This window comes from Falco peregrinus, chromosome Z (assembly GCF_023634155.1).
Source record: "Falco peregrinus isolate bFalPer1 chromosome Z, bFalPer1.pri, whole genome shotgun sequence".
Classification (NCBI taxonomy): Eukaryota; Metazoa; Chordata; class Aves; order Falconiformes; family Falconidae; genus Falco; species Falco peregrinus.
Window position 1 is genome coordinate 58161548 of NC_073739.1, and position 22514 is coordinate 58184061.

At 43.6% G+C, this 22514-nt stretch overlaps 1 protein-coding gene across 1 annotated transcript; it reads right to left on the reverse strand.

Moving 5' to 3' along the window:
* Positions 1-252: 252 nt before the first annotated feature.
* Positions 253-12058, reverse strand: ENC1 (ectodermal-neural cortex 1). The gene is made up of 3 exons (XM_055791466.1): positions 11812-12058; positions 5321-7133; positions 253-1580 (listed from the first exon to the last, which is right to left on the reverse strand). Exon 2 carries the CDS (start codon positions 7119-7121, stop codon positions 5352-5354), a length of 1770 nt encoding a protein of 589 aa, XP_055647441.1. The 5' UTR covers positions 7122-7133; positions 11812-12058; the 3' UTR covers positions 253-1580; positions 5321-5351.
* Between the last annotated feature and the right edge of the window lie 10456 nt (positions 12059-22514).

Genomic DNA, 22514 nt, shown 5'->3' on the forward strand with positions numbered 1-22514 from the left:
TTCTGAGCAACCAAGTGTTTAAAGACACACCTGGCTAAGGAAAACAAAAGGCAGCAGAGTCTGAGGGCTACTTTTAAGATTAAGAGGTTTGAAATTCATTTTTATATCCCCATAAGAATTTTGCTAAAGCACTTGAGTCTTTCACACCTGGTCACTCAGATGATCATCTGAAATCCAGATGGATGAGGCAATCCAGTCAGTGCAAAATTGCTGCTCTTCTTTATTCTTTTTTCTTTTTTTTTCTTCTTCTCCTTTTTCTTTTTTTTTTTCTTTTTTTGTTTAATAACCTACTTTGAGGTTTTTTGTTTTTATTCTTGAATCACCATACTCCACTCATTCAGGTCAATGTGGCTATATTGTAGGTATCCCTCTCCTCCAACCTAATAAATAAATAAATAACTTTGGACAATGACTTCATCTGGGCTTGGTATCCAGAAGCTCTTCCACAGTATTTGCATTGCAACCAGGAAGCTGCACAAAGAGAGAGCTGCAAGAGATTTTGGCTATGTCCAGATTAGAAATTGAAAGGCATGACCAACAAATGAAATGTAGCAAGGACACCATCTACAAGACACACCACATGCAACCTGGGGAGCTGGTGGCCTGAGAAAGTGACCTCCATGGCTTCTTCCTTTAGTATGTGTGTAATTTGAGATCTTGCCTTGTAATCCTTCCATTTCCGACTGGGAAGCCACTCCTCCCTCCCACCTCCAACTGTTAACCCAACAGTTCTCTTTCTTTGTGCAGCAGAGCAACTCAGCAATCACAAAATGTGCAAAACATAAAATTCACACAAGCCCTTGCAACATGAAGACAATTGCAGGCATTGTTTCAGCATGCAAGCACTGAACAATAAATAACTGTATCTACAACAAGTAACATAACAGGAATGGGACAATTTGAGTTACTTATAAATACAGGGAGGAAAGGGAACAAGGAGGATTTGGGGGATTTAATTTTCATTCCCCACTGTTCCAAAAACACTTCACCACTGGGCTGTCCCTTATCAAGCAGAAGGTCACTCACTGCACACAGGACAATGCAACGCAGGACCTAAGAGATGCTGTAGGCACTGCCTACAGACAAGCACACTCCAGTTGGCAGAGTTCAGCAGCAATACCACTGTATCTTCATCCACAGTGGCATCTCACCATTTCAGAGCTGGTCTGCTTCCCCTGCAGCTGGCGCTGGCACTTCACACCACCACAAAAAGAGGTGACAACCATTTCAAATTTCACATATCAACAGCAGAGTCCATGGAAATAGGGTGCTGTGTGCTGCACAACTCAGAGAAGTTCTGTCTCTTCTTTTTCTCCTGTGAAGGACTGATTAATATTGGCATTAATCCACAATTACTAGCACAAGGACCAGATCATTGGTTCATCTATTCATATTTAAACCATGTGCTGAAGCACTGAAGACTGGGTTTTCTTCCTCCCATTCCTTCATATCTAGGTTAGATAATTTACAAGGTGCAGATGACTTTCTTCAAATGCAAGAGATGCTGAATGATCTTTCTTCATTAAAACCGTTTCTCCAGATCCGAGGTTCCAATTCTCTTCTCCAAATAAAGGAGTAAACTAAAAGCATGGGAAGGGGCAGGGGGAAGAAGAGAAAATAAAAGACTTAAAGGGTTTAAAGGGTTTTGCCGAGACAATGAACCATAAGGTTTTTGTTAGATGTCAAAGAAAATCTAAAAGCTAGGCTTAGGATACAATCCATTTGATAGGCTTCTCCAACCCACCACCACCATTGTGCTCCTGTGCAATAGTCAAATACTGATAAATGAGCCAGCCACAAAGATAATTATTTAGGGTGAGATTCTGACTTTATTATTCTACTAGCCTTACTCTGTAAACCATCCTACTGACCCCAGGAAGACTTTTTAATTTTCTGCCTATAAATCCAGTCATTTGAAACCTAAATCAGACTGGTCCAATATAGTTCAACATGATGGGCTTCACATCCTGCACACTTCAACATTTCTATGTTCCCTCAAAATCTTAAAAGTTTGTGGATTTAAGCAAGCATAAACTTGTGCAACTTCTCTTCCACAAAAGCCCACATGAACACTTAGTGTAAAGAGTTTTTCTGTCCTTGGGCCAAAGCAAACCTGGCTGGAATAAAGCCGAAGGGGAGATGAAGGTGTCTCACCCCAGTGCCTCTGTTCACCATGAAGAATTCCGCATTGAAATTATTCACAATATAGAAAGGGACATATAATCCCCTTACTTAAAACATACCCACTATTCATTACAGCAGAACTCTGCCTCATTTCTTTTCACACAGCAACGCACCATGCATCAATAATTCCATACTAGAATCCTTTGTAACACTTGATTATTCAATGAGAAATTCAGCCTTTGGATGCTGAGATTGTTTTGCTTTTTCACTATGAAGCTGTATTAAAATGCCAGCTTCCAACCCATCACCAGCTCATCAGAGCCATTTCTGACAGCACTGCTAGAATTTTAGGAGGCAAATCCCACATCATTGCAATGCAAAGGAGCTCCAGCGAACTCACAGTTCACTTAAACCTATCACACTTCTCTCAGGCTGTGATGTCCAAGAACAGGGAACGCTCACAGGAGACACTACAGCCTGCACAACAGCCCAGAGCATCAAGCCTCTTTGCAACCATGGACTTGAAATACACTACCTTCAATACACTACCTTCATTATGTCTAAAAAAAGGCCTCTGCACTTGTTGTTGACTAGTCTTTTCTAGACATTCTTCAGTGCAGTGTGTCCTTCTTCCCACTGAAACAGACTACCAAGACTGAAGCCAAAACAATGTTCCCTGTCATGGGATGAACTTAAAACAAATAAATAAACAATTCCAGAAGGGGAGGAGGGGAAATCCCCAACCTACTCAAAAGTCCCAAGTTTGAGGAACAAGACAAAGCAGACTGAAGTCCTCCTAAAAGCTGTCAGGCTGGGGCCACACAGCACTATGAAAACAGAGAGTAATCAGAAGTAATTTCCTTTTTGTCCCTCCCACCCACTGACAAAGCAGCAGGAGTCAGTAGAAAAAAACCGCACTACTTGCTGGATGAGCACACAGCACTGGAGAGATTTCACTCTACAGCTGCATTCAGCCAGTTATCTCGTGTGTTAGTTAAGCCAGTTATCTTGTGTTAGTGACACTAAAATAATGGCTTTTAACAAGATACTGCAGACCAAAAGAAAGCTTTTTGCACCGTTATATTCTGAGGACTCTTTTTCAAAATAAAACACTCCCTTTCATGTACTGTAAACTTCAGAACAATTAAGTCGGTCTCAGAAGAATAAGTCAATATTTTTCTTGGCACAAACCTGGGTCTGGGCATTCGATACTGCTCCTCTGATAACACTGAGAACTGCTGAAAGTCAGTAATAATAGAAATTATTGAACTGAAGACGTCAAGACTTTGTTCCCCACTAGGGAGGAAGCCACCCCACAGAAATCAGGCTTGGCATCTGCTGGCTGTCAGGGGTGTGATTACTGCCAGCACGCAGGATCTGGTAAGTCTCAAGGGTCTGCCCTGCTTTCCCAAAAGTAAGTCTGGGGAAAACAAAGCAAGGAGAGAAGACAAGGCAGCGTCTTCAAGACAAATGACCACCTGAGACAAGAGCAGCTGATGCCACAACACAGCTCAATTTCACACCAGATTTCCACACTGACCTGCTGCTTTGCATGGGCCCAACCATGTATTCTTTACTCAACCAAAGATTGCAGTCAGCTGAAAGACAACTACAAGATGAATCCTCAGTGTACCACAGAGAAAGGAATTTCATGACTATCCTACATTTCTAGGTATATAATTCTATCTACACTGCTTCAAAGACATTTAGGTTTTGTGTTTACCATTAGTCGGGCAAATGTCTCCAGCTGCAAAGACACCAGAAGAACATATGATCTGTCCTGAACAGAAGAACCTAGGGAAGTCTTTACACACAAGCTGTTCTTCCTATTTTCTGGAGAACCTCCATCAGTCTGGACTTCTAGGTAACTTAGATGCAAATGCAGAGCTTGTTTAATCACTACAACTGTATTTATTTAACTTGTTACTTCTAACCTGCCTGCCTTCATGGTTACAGTATACACTGTTCAAATCCAAAAACAAATTATCAGTCACAGGGCATGGATTATTTAGGACTAAGCATGCCACTATATTTGTTTGGTTGGCTGGTGGCAATTGTGATTCTGTACTAAAGTCTCAAGGTTGGAGTAAACAAGCAACACAACACTACGGGAATTATGCCAGATATGTTGCAGAGATTAGTAGTCCTGGAAAATGTCAATTACTTATTTTAAGTGATGTAACCCTAGAAAAGATAAAAATAAGGAAAAAGTTAGTAACAGCTGAAGTAAAAGTTAGTAGTTAGCATGGAAAAAAAAAAAAAGAATTGAAAAATATTGGCAATATGGTTAGGTACCCAGACTTCTTAGTGGCCTTTTTTTTCCATCAACCTTTTCTGTTCTCCTCCCCAATACCAGAAATCCACAACCACCAAACAAACAAGGCCAAATTCAGACTTGCTTGTGAGAAGATACAATGCTGAAGTTGCATCTGGTAAGAGCTTGGCCCATTATGTATAATTAAATTGTTTTGGAACAGTCTGTGCTATAGACTGGTAATTATTTCAGCCAGCAATATTAATTATATGTCTTCCTGACACTGTATCTAGTCCAACATATATGACCATAACTATTTTGAAAAATTTGTATATCAGTGGAGCAAATGCAACCTCAGTCCATGCAGGTGCAACCACGCTGTCTAGGTGAGATGGAAAATGGGGCCTGAAGTGCCTGCAGAACACCTTTCACAAGGCAGCAAGTTTCCCCAAAGGCTGTCTGCATGGAGAAAACATGCCGTCTGCCTGGAAACTCAAGTGAATTCACTATCAGGCTTCAGATCGGAATTCACAGTATCTTTTTGGGGCACTGTTACTGGATATACAGAGTGACCCTGCCTCTGTCAGGGAAATGGCACCAAAACCTTGTTTTGCATGAGGTTAGTATTTAAACGCAGGGCACGACTCAGTTTCCAAAGGTTATCTGCATTTCCCTAGAAGTTGAAGATGTTATTTTTGTTCAGCCCTTTCTATCTAAATCATGCAGGAAGAGGTCCTGTAAAGAGAAGTGGGTGCAAGATATCTTCTAGCATCTGGCTATGTAAGAGATGTGGTGCCTGACTTACAACGGCCTGTGAATGTGTGTGTCTCAGTTGCTTCAGCTGTAAAATTGTACTGAACACACTCACCCTCCCCAGAGATGCTGCTGAAAATTTTTGTGAAAAGCATTATTATGGTGGAATTCAAAGGTGCTGTTTCTTACCTGATAATTTGTAATTGCAACATACACACAATTATGAGGGGAGGTGCTTCCATGTGCTGACAAATGCCGTGGGAATTAGCGAATATGGCACAGTTGTTATGCTGTTCCACACATCTAATGTGGGATCGTAGCAGTCCAATGTCTTGCACCTCTGAATGCCAAAGTAGCCTCCGACCACATACAATTTGTTTCCAGATGCCACTGCATGGCAGCTCATTCGCTTAGCTGTCACATCTCCCACCTTAGTCCACTGGTACGCCTCGCTATTGAATTTGTAAGCGGAGCATGCAGAGAATTCAGTATCTCCACCCATAATAAAAATCTGGTTACCCAGAACAGCTGCAGCTGTGTAGCGCCAGGGCTGGGGGCAGGTGGCTGGTACTGTCCATCTGTTTTCACACTGATCGTAGCACTGAACTTTGGGCAGCTTGTCATGGCTAACGCTGGTACCTCCAAAAGCAAACAGCTTAAGCTTTGCACTTACTACAGCTGCATTGCTTACTCCCTCTCTCAGTGGGGCAACCATGGTCCATTTGTTGGTGACTGGGTCATATTGTTCCACTTGCTTTAAGGATACTGAGGGGGAAGCTGGAAGACAACCAGTTGCTGCGGTATGTCCTCCTACTACATACAGACAGTGCTTAAGTTCAGCAGATCCATGCCCAAACCTAGCTACCAGCATGGGAGCAGCCTTCGACCACTCCTCATGAAGGGTGTCATACACCCACACATCTTTGGAGACTCCGTTTTCTGACCCTCGTCCCCCGGTGATATACACTTTGCAGCCTATGGCACAAGCGCTGAACTCTTTCCGTGGACTTGGTATGTCAGCCTTTGGAATGATCTCTTTTGCCTTTTGGTCCACCAGGTACAGCTTGTCACACATAAAGGTTTGGCCACCCAAAAGAAAAAGCGAGTGGCCAGTTTTACGGGGTCTGGCACACAAACTAGTGACAACTCCATCATTCTGTAAGATCTTTAACTTGCATCTTATTGATTCTTCTACAATCTCTTTGCTTTTCCTTTGCTTGGTGATAAGTTCTTCCATGGCCACATTCTCCATAAGGTATATGGCTGGCAAGAGGGCCAGTCTAACTGTCTGCAGTAGCTCTGGCAGGTAACAGTGACGCTTACTCAGGTCATAGTTGACCCAGTTGATAGCTGATTCATATACCAGCCTTTCATCGTCAGTTTCCAATTCTTCACTGGAAAGGAGCTGCACTACCATGTCTTTTGGCAGCTGGAGGAAGTCTTCACTTTTACTGATACTCTGGAAGTTGCTTAGGCACATCCTCCAAGAGAGTTCGTAGAGCTTGGTGCACTGGTGAGCATCTGACAGCAACAGCATGCCAAGACAGTTGGTGGGATGAAGGTTTTTCTCCAGAAATTCTGCACAAGCATCCCGAATGTCCTGAAACTCCAGCATGTCACCGGCCTCCAGCAACGACTCCGCATTCTCCTCGTTGATGATAACCCTGGAGGAATACGCATAGTCCAGAAGAAGCTCCAAGACTTCTGGATGAATGGAATTATGAAAGTTGACTTCACTGTCCTGGCTCTCTTTCAGCCCTCCACTGAACATTGCTTCAAAATAACGGCTACAAGCAGCTAGAACAGCTCTGTGGCAGGGGAATGACCTGTTCCCAGCATGGAGAAGTACATCTGTAAAGAGACACTGCTGACGCAGAAGGTTCAGGTGAGTGAGGACACTATCAGCATAGGATGACTTGTGGAATAAGTATATGTTTATGGAGCCAGTACTGGCCCTAGATTTGCGATTTTCATGCATGCTGACTGACATTTTCTTTCACACCTATAAACAAAGAAAAAAATTAAGATCAATGAGACAGTTAAGTTCATTTTTACATATCAAAAAGTGTATCTACTATTCACCATAAACGGGGAAAAAAAAGTCTTCATTTATATGAGTGGACTGAGAATTGCATCTACCTTTGGCATGTGTTTATTTTTTTGTAAAGTGAGTTTCATAAATTACATACTCTAAATTTGTTGCCCAAGAGCAGGTTTATCTTGAGAAACCCGATCTCCAACTTTTCTAGCGATGCACTAAGCAAGTAAGTTGAATAAGAAAATGAACCAGGACTGATTTTCTCACCCTTCCCCAACCTAGACCAGCTGATTCATTACATACATACACATGCACATGCTTGAAACATTCTCCTGTACTGAATCATAGCAGGAAGAGCTACCAGAGAGAATACCTAAGGAATGTCAAAAGCTGCACGGGGAACAAAAACCTACTAATCCCATTAGGAAGCTTCCTTTTGGTATAATGATTCCATATGCAACAGCAGAGCATGAAAAAAAATCCCTTTTTTCATTCTCTGGGTTTTTCATTAGAAAAACCTAGCAATGATCGTAAGTTCAGACTTGTGAAACCGTAAAAAAAAATATGACGACTGAATTTAGAGATTACATCTTGAACTCTGCCAGCGGCTGCCTGCTACAGTGATACAGCATATACACTGCCAAATATAGAGTCAGCAGAAAGAAGTGTTTTGACCATCAGGTGAAATCACCAAGGCATCACCTCTGAAGCTACCTTGAGTCAGGTACTCAGAGCACAAGCCATTAGTGCATTCTGAGGTTTGGAGGAAGCATAAAACAGAAGACATACCCTATCCTACCCTATTCCTAACAAACACAACGCAGTTTGGTCCCTGTTTGAAGGTGAATGTTACGTGCCATGATATGCAGGTCTATGTATGATTACAGCAGCGAGTTTCCAGATTTAATTAAGAGTCAAGCCAAAATAGTACAGAGTAGGGAAAGGGAGGAACACTGGCACCCATATAAAGCTAACGGCCAAAAAGCCACAGTGCAAGTAATAGGAGATTAAGCATACAGAGCCCAGAGCTGTGGCTGTGACTGCTACTGTTAATAATCTCACTTCTCTCTCTCCAAACTGCAGTGGAAGCTTGGAGAAAGATGAGAACCAAACTTTCCTCATTACTACAATATTTGAACGCCCAGCGTCCCTTTTACTGCACCTTCAAGTAAGGAACAGGGCAAAAACCTACCTGGGAAGCACCCAATGCTAAAAGTCAGAGCATGACCTGGGGCCACTTGTAGGAGGTTTTTAATGTGGATACACTTCTCTCTCTCACAGGCTTTAACATTTTCATATTCCTGAGCATGTTTAAGCAGTACAGAACTGTACAGCTCTATTCCCACATTTCATGCTTCAAGATGACACAAGGGTTTATGAGCCTCAAAAAAGCATGTTTTAATAAATAAGTCTATTTTTCTAGATTCATATGACCAGAACATTCAACAAAATCAAAATCATGTACGATTAATTTGGGCAGCAGACTCCATTTCAGAACCAGTGATCTGTGTATATGAAATATGCAACACCTGCAGATTAACTACAGCATAGCTGATTCCATCCTCCTTGCTAGTTGTGCTAACATACAGAATAATTGATTCGCCACATCCAACAGCAAGTTTGTGATACACCTTTCCCTTCAGTCACAGCAAAAAAGCCCCTCAAACTAACATCGATTAAGGCATAAAGACACCTTACAGTAAACTACCTAGCCCATTTCCTTTAATCTGAAACAATACTTCCCTTACGAAATATAACTGGGATTGAAAAGAACAAACACAGCTCAATACACAGTGCCCAATCCAAAATCCTCCAAAACAGAGAGGAATCCTTCCCATCAGAGCCATAAAGCAGAGTATCTTTCTCACTCTAGTATGCAAAAGTTCAGAGAGGTATTTTACCAATGCTTCCTCAACCAACCTATCAAATGTACTAACACTAAGCACAGAACAACTTGAGGAAGCTAGAATGTCTTCATAACAAAAATCCTTCTACAAAGAAAATTATATTACCTTTAATGCAATCGCATTGTCTGGCAAATAAAGACTCAGATGGCATTCAAGGACCCTGAGCACTAATCTCAGACTAAAACTACCCACTTAATCTACAGCCAGAAAGATTATACCAACCATACACTGGTTGAAACCTGCCGGAACTGAAGGATTACAGAAAGGGTCATGGCTTGAAATACTAGTACAGAAACAGTTTGGATACACAGATGGGAAGGTGAACCTTATGGCAAAGCACCTCCTGCAATTTTTTCACTCTTACAGGCACTTTGCCACTTCAAATGCCATTATGATGCAGCGCAAAGCCTTCACTGTATCTCTACAGATTGGCCTTCCTCACACTGAGGACCTACTCCTGCAAAGGTTCCTCACCAGGGAGCAGCATGCCGGGGAGCAGGATGGGAGCTAAACACCCACTGATCAGAGACAATAGAGCCACGAGGATCTGAAGATGCTCTCCATTCCATTTAAGCAAACATGCAGACACCACGGTCCAGGCAGGCATGTCAGGATCTCTACGAAAACACAGGACCTCTGCTTCCCCCTCCCCACGCCCCCCATACTGGGGAAACGCAGAGTATACTGAAAACTTCCCTTTACCATGAACAGATCAGGGTTCAGAAATAGGGCAAGTAAAGTTCACATCAGAGAATGGAAACGCAAACATTCAGATCTTTCAGCAGGGTCTACTCCTGTGAGTGCCACTTGCTTAGCACCATTCAGAATGAGCCCATAACCACAACAAAATAGAGGCAAATGTAAGAAACCCATCCTGTAGTTATGCATACGCTGGAGATTAGTGAGCTACAGACCATATGCAGAGGGGATGTCACCTAAGCCCACCCACAGCACTAGTAACAAAGACCACTGCAAAAAATAATAATAATAAAAAAAAATTACGAGCCACTCTCAAACAGCTACGGAAGACACTCAGCGTTTCACCCCACTAAAATAGAAAATTTGGTCTTTCAGTGAACAAGGCCCTTCTCAAGAAGTACTTACAGATTTCACATATGCTGGTCTTTAACTGTTCCACTAACATTGCCTTTATCATCACAATGTTATCTACTGAGAAGAATTCAATGTATGCCAATTCACACTTAAGATAAGCTAAAGTATTTCCCCAAACAGAACAAAGATACATATCTATGCACATCTTTTTCCTCCCCTGTGGTTGCTGAGATGAGTTCACCCATGGACTAGTCGGACAAACACCCTTACAAGCAATTATCATAATTTACTAACAGGCAGTGTTTCTGTAAACATGTCCTTCTGCAGTTCATGACAGTTAGCTCAGTCCTGAACTTTACAAGAATATTACAATGTATAAATGGCATCTCCGATTTCTCTATTTGGTGTTGGAAATTATGCAAGCCTTAAATACTTCAGCAGAGTAACTTGCAGTCAGCAAATGTTCATCTTGAATAATTTAAGTCAACTCCCTTCAGGCATTTTTTCCTTAGAAATAATATTTGTATGTAAAAGACAAGAAGTGGTCAGTAAATTACTGATACAGATTTTATCTAGGAGCAGAGGCTGAACCAAGACTTTGATTTATAATTACACTTCAACAGGCTACTTGTCACAGCAGCCCAGTGGTAAACACTACTTTAAGATTGAACAGGCTGCCTGCCCTACTTCTAGCAGCTCTGCAGCACGCCGGTCTCAGCCTAAACCAAATGAAAAAACAAGTATTTTCGAATTACTGACACATCTCTGATGTAGGCTCGTTTTAATAAGACCGTAATTACATGGTGGTGGTTGTGGTTTTGTCTAGAATCAGTGAAACAGCTAAAGGAGAGGAAATTTGCTAAACATCACATCGATTTAACTAATGCCGCTTTTAACTCCTAAATCTGCAGCGATACTACCAGTTTTGCAGAGCCTGACCCTACCTAAAGTCCTCCAGCACAAACTCAGTGGCTTCGTAGGACCTGCAGCGAGATGGAAAGCAGAAGAGGCTGCTCCTGCTAGGAACACACTACCGCTCACCACATGCAGACAAAGAAATCCAGCTCTAAATTCCCCTCAGTTCACTCCATCGCAACGCCTCAACAACTCCGTCTCTGCAAAGAAACTCGCTGGGTTTCTTCCCGAACTGGTAAAAAAACAGTACGAGAAGCTGAAATGCACTCGGTTCCCTTTGCAGAGCAGTAACCACGTGCAGAAGTTTCAGTGCCAGCGCCGGGAGCGCAGCGCCGCAGCCAGCCCGGCTGCTCCCTGCCCTGCGCCGCGCCCGCCGGGAGATGCTCGGGCCCCGGGCCCCCGCAGGAAGCCGCGGCCCGCCGGGCAGGCCGGCAGCCGCCGCACCGGTCCCCGAGGGCAGCCGCACACCGCAGGCAACAGCTTCGGCGGGCGCCTGCCCACCAACCACCCGCTGCCCGCGGAAGGGGCGACGGTCCCCGCCGCTGCGGGCCGGGCGCCGGCTGTGCCGTGCTGTGCCGGGGGGCAGCGGGGCAGCACAGCTCCAGCCCAGCGCCGCGCTGCCGGCAGCGCAGACCCCAGCGGCGGCGGACCCGGGCGTGCGGCAGCGCTGCCGCCCGGCCCGCCCCCCGCCCCTCCGCCGAGCCGCGCTGCCCACCCGCCTCCCCACCGCGGTCGGCGCTGCAACAGGTCGGCGGGCACCGACTTACAGCGGCGGCTCCTGGGCGAGCGCGGACGTCCCCGTTCCTCCGCGGGCGGCGCAGCGCCGCGCATGGGAGGGCAGCGCGGCTGCCGGCGCGGCTCGGCGGTGCCGCGGAGAGGCTGCCGGGCGGGCTGCGCTGCCGGGAGCCGCGCAGCGCCGGGCGGAGGTGGTGCCGCTGGCGGGAGGCGGGCCGCGGAAGGAGGGCGGGAGGTGGGAAAGAGGGACGGGAGGAAGGGAAGCGGGGCGCAGCTGCTCCTGCCACCGCCGACCACAGCTCTGGCCGCCCGGGGGAGCAGGGAATGGGTATATGGGCTGGGGGCGGGGGGAGCGTTTATGCAAAGCGGGTGAGTGACAGGCGGGGGAGGGACGGGAGGACGAGGGCAGCGTTCTCACAGGAGCTGCGGTCCCGGCCGGCGGCCGGAAAGGCGCGAAGGTGCCCCCGCGCCGCGCCGCCGGGGGCTGCAGGACGGGGTCCCCTGTCCGCACCGCGCCGCTCCGCACGTCCGCCGGGCAGGGCCGGGGCGGCGCGGTGGCCCCGCGGGGTCAGGCGGGCCAGCCTCCCGCTGTGCGAGCTGCGCCGAGCAGCGCTCCCGGCTCTGCGCACAGCGCCGTGAGGCGAACGCTGCCGCCGGGGCCGCGGGGCGAGGCGGGTGCTCCGCAGGGACCGGGCTGCCAGCGCCCGGGGGGAGCGAGCGGGTGCGCTGCGCTTTGCGGTGGCCGCAATAACGGCGTGGGGTGGGGGGAGAGCCGCGCCGAGTGGCCGGCGGGCTGCTCTGCCCCGGGTCCGCACGGCGGCGGCGGCCGAGCGCGGGGAGGAGCGGGGGGGAGCCCCGCCGCAGCGCCGGGGGCCGGCCGGGAGAGGCAGAGGAGCCCGGGGCCCGGCGTCGCGGGGGGCAGCGGCGCTCCCGGGCGCAGCTCTGGCCGCGGAGCTGGCGGCGGCGCCCCCGTGCCGCTCTCGTGAGGCCTCGGCAGCGGCAGCGCTGCAGCGGCACGGAGCGGAGCCTGGATTTAATTAGTTCCCAGTTAACGAAGTATGAGAAAAACGCACTCGCGCAAAAGGCCGATTTCAAAAGTAAACATCTTCTAGACGTAACAGCAGGGTTTACATCATGGTATCGAGCAGCTCTGTACGAGAAAAACGCAAGGTAGCATACTAAACGTGGTTGTACAGCTAATTGACTGTTTGGTAATGCTATTGAAAGCAATGGTGTTAGTCTAAAGCTTCAAGGAAGATACGAACAATTACTTTATTCCCACCAGCCAGAAACTCCTGGTTGCATATAATAGTTTGGATAATTCATTCGTTCATTCCTCATGATGGAATGTCATGCAAATTTCTCCTGTTAAATAAAGTTCTGTAAGCAATTCGGTGATGTGCAGAGGGTCACTCGTATTCCTGTTGCTGGACTCGAGTCTGCAGATAAACATACACATAGCGTACAGCAGGACACATCTGAAATTCCAGAGAGCCTGGGGGCATACACAAGCCTGGAGAATGTGGCTGAACAGAAAGCAGATGAAAGAGTAATTTGTTTCATAGATTCTTTTTACAATATTTTTTGATTATGACATTAAGTATTGCAGATTGCAAGGTCTGAAAATGCTGCGCATCTGTATGTAAGTTTCAAAGCTGTTCAGGTGTGAGAAGCAGTTAGAAATTTCAACCTTACACAAGGGGTATTCACAGACACCCATGTTCACTTCAGTTGTGTATCTCTAAAGGATTTTGGCTTAGACTGAATTTTCGACCTTTGTTGCACATTTGATTGGCCATGTTATGCGTCCCAGTTTTTCTGTTCACCACAAAATTTCCCATAAAGTGCCTTGATCCTACTTTCTCCCATTTTACCTCAACAAAACCTGCAGAGATTCTATCCGAACCCTGTCCCCTTAGAGCTAATTCCAATATGCTGAACCTTCCATGATCTGGTGTCAGAAAATTGTATTATATTATCCTGTGTAACTAAAAACACAGGGATGCATTACTTCATGCAGAATCAGGACAAACTTCAAACAAGCAGAATGATCACCATGAGTGAAAAACAGAAATGATAGAATAATGGTACCTAATCTACCGCTCAGCAACATCTAAACTGTAAAACTGATTTTGAGCGTGGCTATGAAGAATGGTCAGTGAAAAACAAGGGGACAACACACAGGGCTTACACAGCTGCCCACAGCACGCAGATTTGGGCAATACTTTTCATGAACAGAATGAGGCGATAATCCAGTAAGAGTGACTCAATGAAGTACTGATCTTCCTTGTCCTCTATAAAATGAGGAACCTGTTGAAGTTAATCAGGGCAGAATGATTGGATGATGCTACACATCATACGTTGAGGAAACAACTACACAGCCAGACAGCCCCTTCTGTGTGCGTGCAACTCAGTGCAAATGCACAGTGTAAAGCACTGCTACTGGTGGGAGCAGAGAAGAGCAAGTAACTCCGTATTCCTCTGCCTGTAATTCCACAACTGGAACACTTATAAATCGCAACGGCAGTTCTCTTGAACGTGCTCACAGGAGCTCCTGTTTATGCTCTGGTGACAAAGAACATCCAAAGTGCCTCTGCTCCTTTCTGCACCAGAGTTAAAACTAGGTAGTTCTTGCTGAATACAGCTTATAACACATTTAGAGTAAGAATGCTTGCATGGCTAGCATGGAAAAAAAACCACTCCAGAAATTAACCTGGTCCAAAGCAATTCTTTGGCCTGGTTTATGTTGGTCTAAGAACAAAGTCAGGTCACATCTAAACACAGTTCCGGTTAAGCCAGTTCTGTAGATGGGCCAATCCGTGTTTTGACAGTCCTGAGAACAAAGCTGGCCTAACCTATGCCAGGACATAGTTTAACATGCCCACTGAACTAGTTTAGACATGTTTCTCCTAGTATTCATATGCCAGGATTGATAGGATCTTTGAAGTGTTGCTAAATATTATGATTTTATCACAAATCACAAGATAATTGCCCCTTTCCTAAAGCCCCAGCTAATAAAGTCATGTGAAATCAATAACCTCTTAGGGTTGGTTTTGTAGTTTGGTTTTTTTGTTGTTGTTTTTTTTTAATAAGTCCTCTGAAAGAATGATTATGTGCAATGGACATGTGGCCTTCAAAAACATAAAGCATATAAACCCCCAAATATTTTCAGTTTGGAACTCTGGAGTGTAAATGCCACATTTGACTCCAGAAAAATCAGGGGAGCAAAAAATTCTTTGTTCAACTTAAATCCAACTTGCTATGCAGAGAAGCACTGCTGTTTTAACTAAATTTGTTTCACCTCACACTTTATTTAAATCTGTTTGGCTTCTGTGTTAAGACAAGTTCTTGGATCCCTGAGTGTATTTCAAACTTTATAATACGGCTTTATTGACAAACATTTTGCAGGCATACCTATGTAGCTAAACCATCTCCAGACTACCCTAGCAACACCAGCAAGAGTTCTAATTCTGGCAAAGCTGTACCAGCAAAAATAATCCATTTACCAGTGCAGGTTATTTCATTTAGGAGATGGAAATACATATTTTGTTTTGTTTTGTTAGTATTAGTTGCATCTACCCTATCAGGGTTTACCAGTACAGCTATCTTGGCAACCCTTTTAAATGCAAACAAGCAGTATGTGCCTACAGCACGGGCTGAGATCTCATTTTTAATGCTATTAAACAGCTGTGTCTTGAGCTTTTGCCTTGTTAAGACTCTTTTTAACCACATCATTTTGTTCAACTGCTAAATAAACAGCATGGGGTTAAATGTATTAGTGTAATTTATCTTCATTCCTTTCTAATATACACTTTGAATGAATTAATTAGAATGATCTAATTAACACCGTACAACAGCAGTATCAGTGCAGAGCTTTCCCAGGGGGTTGGGGCCAGGAACACCCCTCAGTGACCTACACCTGCTTTTCTTACCATTTGCCATTGATGGGCTTCTCCAGCCTGGCCTGCAAACAGAGGTTTGGGGTGATACAAGCCATGTGGTACAATACTTGTATAGTGCCAGAGATGTAGTTAAAGTATTTGGCAGGAGGTCAACATTCAACAGTTCTTGGCAACAGTTTATGCCACCTTGCCCACTAGTTTGGGAGGGGGAGAAACCCCTCTTCTCTCTGTTCTCCTTTTCTCACCTCTATGTGTGTTTATTTTTCAAAAGGATCATATTCAGTCAGCCTGGCCCTTAGATGTCATTCCTGCATGGCATGGCAGCTCAGACCAAAATGAAAATACCCACCGTCTAAAAACTAGCAGCAGTAAGGGACAAATGTTGGCATATGTGACGTGTAACTGCTACTCCTCTCCAAAGCTTTTATATTGTTTCAGTGTGACAAGCAGTTGTGAGGTGCAAGTCCCATGTCACTTGTGAAGTATATGAACAGTAGCCCCTTTGAAGTTGGTGAGTTATGCCATCATCTTATGTGTAAGAGATAAGAAAAGTCGGGCTTTGGTTTCTGTTTAAGGCTGAACACGATTTGTACAGAAGATTTTCAGAGGGGTCAATTTTGCTGTAAAATACCATAGATATGGATAACGTCTGAAGAGAGAAAATTTTTTACCTGAAGTTTCTTGATCCTTATGGGAAGCCCTTGGAAAAGCCTGCCCATTGCATCTAGTCCAGAATTCATAATTCTGCATTATGCCAGCAGTATATGCTTATACAGAAAAGTAGTACTGAGAAAAAAATACATCTCAGACTATAAGGAGAAGCCATCGACTTCTCTTTTGTACACGCTTGCTCTGTCTTACCATTTGCCAGTTTGTCTTGCTCTCTAATTACTCCCTCAAAAGTCCCTGCTACCTAACTTTATTTTTTGCCTATTCCATATTGCCTGTTCTCTCTCAGCAAAAAAAGTCATTCCTGGTCAATGATGACAGCAGTGATGAAGATCCACTTCTGACCAGGTTTGTTTGGCAAGGGGTCCCAATTATTACTGGTATGCAAGCCACTTCCCCACAGATACTTGGACCAGCACAGGACTGGGAGTACCACTGCAGAGGGTGGTTGGTGCTACTTCTGCCATCACTCATGGCGACGTTCAGCAAAAGTCTTAGCATCTCATTCGGATGTTCATTATCAGGAGATTTCAGTTCCCTTTGCTGGCTGTTTCTGTCTCTGAACAGTGACTCCACACAGGGGCAGTTTCTTGCTTCTCTCAGGAGCTATCCGAAGTCGGTGCAGCGACTTGCCTTTGCTTCTCGCTTGCTAAGTAGCAGTGGCCCCCAGTGGCGACAGCTAAGCTGGCTTCTTATTTCGAGTGTTCCCACTCGGTACTAAAAAGCCTTCAAGGGAAACTTCCCCTAAGGAGTTGTGAGTTCCCCACATCTTCCAGTTCTGGAGGGACCATGGGCCAGTTCCTCCTGACCACTTACAGACCTAAGCTTGGAACCAGGCAGCACAGATGAGCTTCTGGGAACAGGCCCGTACCTTACATAATTCATTAAAAAGTTTAGTCTTTAAGAAGGGTAGGTACTTTAAACAGAGAACAGTTTGTCATCTAGGGAGACCCCTAAATGATGGAGATTTTTTGCTTGTTTTCATCTTTTATATTAGTGTGGAAAGCATGGAGACAAAAATGTATTCATGCAAATGAATAGCTTTGGCTTTGTAAGGACTGGAATGCACATCTAAGTAGCTGTTGTTGCATTCATGAGTAGCAGGACACATTTAAATACTAGGTATTTAAGGACTTTTAATACTTAAAGACTGTTTAAGGACTTCTGTTCAATGTATTCAAGGACAAAGATTTTTCATGTGAGACGGAGATACCCATACTTTTTTCGGTGGTACAACTTTGGATCACTCAAGCCTGAAGATAGAGACATGTACGTCTCAAAAAATATTACATTTTAGCCTGGGGACTTCTTACATTGTTCCACTCACTTAGATGCTATTTTGCTGTCAAATCAGAAGGGAACCAGCTTTTCACGTCTTCAGGCCTCCTGAAGAGCCAAGCCATGCACTGATAGATGCCAGAAAAAAGGCAATGCATAGGGCTTGAAATGGCCTGGCTGCATCACATAATTAGCAGAGAGCTTTGGATTTCTTGAGGTGGATGAGAGCAAACATGAGAGAAAAGCTTTTTTGCTCCTTCTGATTTTCAGTGCTAGAGACACTGAGCTAATCTCTCCTAATGGATATATAGGTAGATCAGGACCTTGGGTGTAAGCCCAGGTTGCTCATCAGCCAGAAGTCTATCTCTCAATGCTACTATCATCCACTGCATGAAATTGAAGGGAAAGCCAACAGACATCTTGTAGTCGTGCTTTCCATTATCATACACATACATCTTATAGGACTAGTTTGCAAATTACAGGCTGTGAGGTCATGGGAAGTAGTCCACAGAACCAAAGTAAACTGTGAAGTTTATATTGTTCCTAATTCAAAAACTTTGATGGTAAGACTGCATGAGAAATTTGGAAGCTGAACATGGTTTGTTGGGGACCACTGCTTTAAAGAGACAGAGAGTACAAGATTTTCTGATTTTTATGGGTTTAGGACAGATCCAGACAAGTATTTTAAAGCAAGCTTGTTTGTGTAAGTATGGCTTTATTAATTTTCCTGCTCAACAATTCACCACAAACATCTGGAACAGCATTAGTAGTAGTTTTGAGGCCACATTAATTCTGCATGTTCCTAAATAGCATTTTTACAGATACTTAAGAACACTTAAGAAAGGAACACTTTTGAAGGCTCTTGGCAGAACATGAGAAGATTAAAATAGACTCTCAGTTACCTAGTCTTATTCTGTGAAGCCTGATGATTGCAAGGACTAAGTAATCTGATTCCAGACATTTTAACAGAGTGAAATGTGTCTTACAGAGCTGGTATTTCTGTGGTGTAGATTGTAACTTTTGAACATGTTGCCTACAGCAGGGGTTGTTTCCCAGGCATTCTTATATGCACAAGTAGCCTCAGTATCCCATCAGCCTATGTCTGTTTAATGAGAAGGACTTAAAAGAACACACTTATTTTAAAAGACTTGTTTATGTACTCTCTCAAAGCCTTTATTTGAGACTTTATTGTTCTTGTGTACAAAGGAAACCGGTGAATTGGATCCTGCCACAGAGCCCCTGTATTATACAGAGGTTTAAATCCTTCATGGTGTTGGTTTGAATTTTATCTTTTTTATTAGCAAGCCTTTGTAGAAGATTAATTCACTGTTGATGTAGTGCTGCTGCATTTAGATCTGCAGCAAAACCTTTTTTAAAAAGAAAAAAGTTTATGAGTGAAGAAATGTCACATCATAATAGGCAAAGAAGCCTTGCAAGTTCAATGTTCAACTGTGAGAGGAAACCAGATTTCTTAGGTGAACCATATTCCAAAAAGGCCTGTTATGTCTCTGCTCTATAGTTTGGACAATTTAGTTAAGCACAAGTCAAAGGGCTTAAACTTGGAAGAATGTGTAGTGTGGGTAAAGCTTCAAAACTTCCTTCATACAGTCATTGTGGCATTCACTCTGGTTATTGATTTGATCTTCAAAGCTCTGCTCTATTTCAGGCTAATGGAGTTTAATTAGAGATCTGATTGCTGCTGAAAGTAGTAAAAATGAAACTGTTGATGCTTTATTTGAGCTAAACATTTTCTGGCAGTTCTCCCAACCTCCAGGGCATGTCTGAACATGTTTTTACTTTCCTACCTGAAGAAGGAGCCAGTTGGCATGTCAACATATGTATATTTTGGCTTAAAGAAAAGACAGTAGTTTGGAAGTACAAAAGACAGCTTCTGTCTTTTGTAACAAGTCGTGTGTTAAAATGTAAAAGAGGTAATACATTAAATTAGAAAGAATTTTGAAGTGCATAGTTGGAAGATAGCTAACTGATCACTTGGGCTTTCTTAAAGAAATGTATTTAAGGTTTTAGTTAACAGGCAATTTCCTTTTCAGAATCTACTTTCATCTGTATGTAAACTTAGAATTTTGCTCAAATAGAATAACAAAGCCTCATGACTCACCACATCCAAATAATTGATTGGAAGAATCATCCGGTTTTCCTTAAAGGAGTAATGCAAATCCAGCTGTGGAAGCACTCCTACCCTGTGCTGGCTAAAAGATTAGAAGATTCCCACCAGTACATTCCCTAGACATCTCTGAAATTAACTGCTTATCACAATAAACTGCACAAATCCTGAAGTATTCTAGATAGAAATATACTTTGCAAGCTTTGTCATATCACAATAAACAGATGGGGGCAGGGGCTGGCAGCCTTAAGACAGTGGTCCTCACATAGCAGTTGTAAAGCACATATAAATGGATTTTGTAGCTCAAAAATAATAGTTCACCAAAATATTTAAGCAGATAGCTCTAAGTGCTCAGTAGCTTGTGTGAAATGCTGGTACAGTTACAGCACACACACAGACACACAAGCCCAGCCTACGGTATGCACAAGCCCAGCCAGAACTTGTGTTTGTACACGTGCTATCTCATTTTCTCAGCTAGAAACATAAAAATTAAATTTGTGGATGACCAATTATATTAAAATTCATCAGGTTTGGAAATCTGGCTTCGAAAATTTCTACAGCAAATTTTACGTGTTCATTGTTCATATGGAGATTGAAAAGACAAGTAAACTTCAATAAGTATTAATACGACTGCCAGATTTTCATGGAAATGAAAGCTGCATGCATATGCAAGCAGAATCCTAAGATTTGCCTAGAGGATTATCTGAGCTCCTATGACTAAGATGCTAAGAAAGACCTTCTGTTTCTTTTCTGCTGAAGTACATTTCAAGAAGCTTTTCTTCTGCTGAGGGTCTTTGAGATTCCAGTAAGTTAAATGGGGATAAATCTTTGAGGTACAAGATGTCTGACAAAAATCATAAATGCTTTCATCAGATGCCATTGGTTTTCCCATATCACAGTCAGATTAAAAGAAAAAAGAAATATTAAAAAAAAAAAACAAACAAAACCAACATAGAATTCTCCTTTACAATTGACAGTGGATTCCATACAGTTTTTATAAAATCAATAAATAAAATAATTTTATGTTGCTTCTCTGAGCAGGTCTAGTGAAGATGTGTTTCTGCAAAACAGCTGTGTTGTCCAAGAGCAAAACAGGTTTAAATTTTCTAGAGTTCCTACTTCTTATTTCCCACCAAATAGCATTAACATGTGGACTTCTAAATCATGCATTAAGTAATGTGATGTCATTTAGCTTTTTCATGCTAATGAATCTCAATAAACAGACCATAGAAATTAAAATACATATAAAACACAGGGCTCCCAGCCCATCCAAATATAAAGCATAAAATTTTGTTCATGATCTTTATTTATTTATGTAAATTTTAGTAAATCTAAACGAGTAATGTTTAGACTCCTTAACCTGTCAGTGTTTTTCTTCTGGTATATCCTAAATGTTCTATGTATTTCGGCATACCTCGTTATACTCCTGTATGAGAAATAAGCTCCAAAAAATCCAGTCCATTGCTTTAAAGGACCAAAAGAAAAAGATCCTTTAATAATTTATTACTACAACAAGGTTTTTACGAAGAGGAAATGTCTTCAAACCTTCGTTCTTCGTCTAGTGTTATAGTTACAGTGCCACAACTACTACCATGGAATTACCGCCACATTCAACCGTTTACTTGCTAGGTGCGGTGCTTTACACAGCTCTTTTTAAACAGTGACAGTCATGAAGTCTGGGCTGAGTTCTGCAGCCATCTCCCCCCACTGTCCCTCACAGCGAGGTGGCAGGAGCCTGCCCCAAGTCAGCACCTCTGCAGGCAGGGAGGACATCAGCACCCTCTCTGTCGGACGGGGGGCAAGAACATGGCACCAGGTAAGGCAAGAAACTGCCCAAAGCTCATGAGAAACCACGTTCAACTCACTGTTTAGGCAATCCCTTATCATGGACAAACATCAGACATTTGAAAAGGGATCAAGTGAATCCTGGCTTTGTTGAAGACAGTAGACAGATGATCGGAGACATGGTTTTGTCTCACTAATTATTACAGAGCTAGGCAATTATGTTTAGTGAAACAGACATGTATTTATATTACCTAGGCTCACAAAGGTAAAATAACTCCACCCTTCCCTCTTTAAATACAACCCTCCTCCCTCTTTTATTATTACTTACGGTACAATTACTTATTCTTTATAGATAAACACATGCTTAAGGAACTCATGACAATGGTATTTTTTCCTTTCTGCATGTATTTATTTCTCATTGCACATTCCTGTCTTGCTCCATCTTGGTGCAGTGCATTCAGGCCATGTCCTAACTGTTAACAACATACAATTCTCTTAGCTGCCCTCCTAGCTTAGCAGTACTTGTCCGTAAAGGTAAAAGGAGCCGCAGAGAGAGGGGAGCCTGCCAATTGCATGGCCAAAATATACTCAGTCACACCCTGGTAATGGACTGATTTTGGAAGGATTGCACAGATTCCACCCCAATAGGTTTTGCTGCCACACCCCCTCCCTGATCGACTTATTTCAGTAAATCCCACAGCCGTGAAAAGATAGGTCTGACCTGATAATGCCTGGAGGCATAGTTGTCCTCCCTGCCCTGATCTGAACCAGCAGATTAACTCAAAGTTTCTGAAGCAAATTTCCTCAGCATTATTCAATTAAGAGCAAAACCCAGCTCCTGTGAAGTCAATGGGAGTTTTGCCAGTGAACGTCAATGCCTCTGCTATTTTATTCCTTGTCTTTGCAAGCAGGAACTGCCAATCATGCTGTATTACACAGTAAATTTATTAGGCATCCAATCATGCTTTCAGTGAAG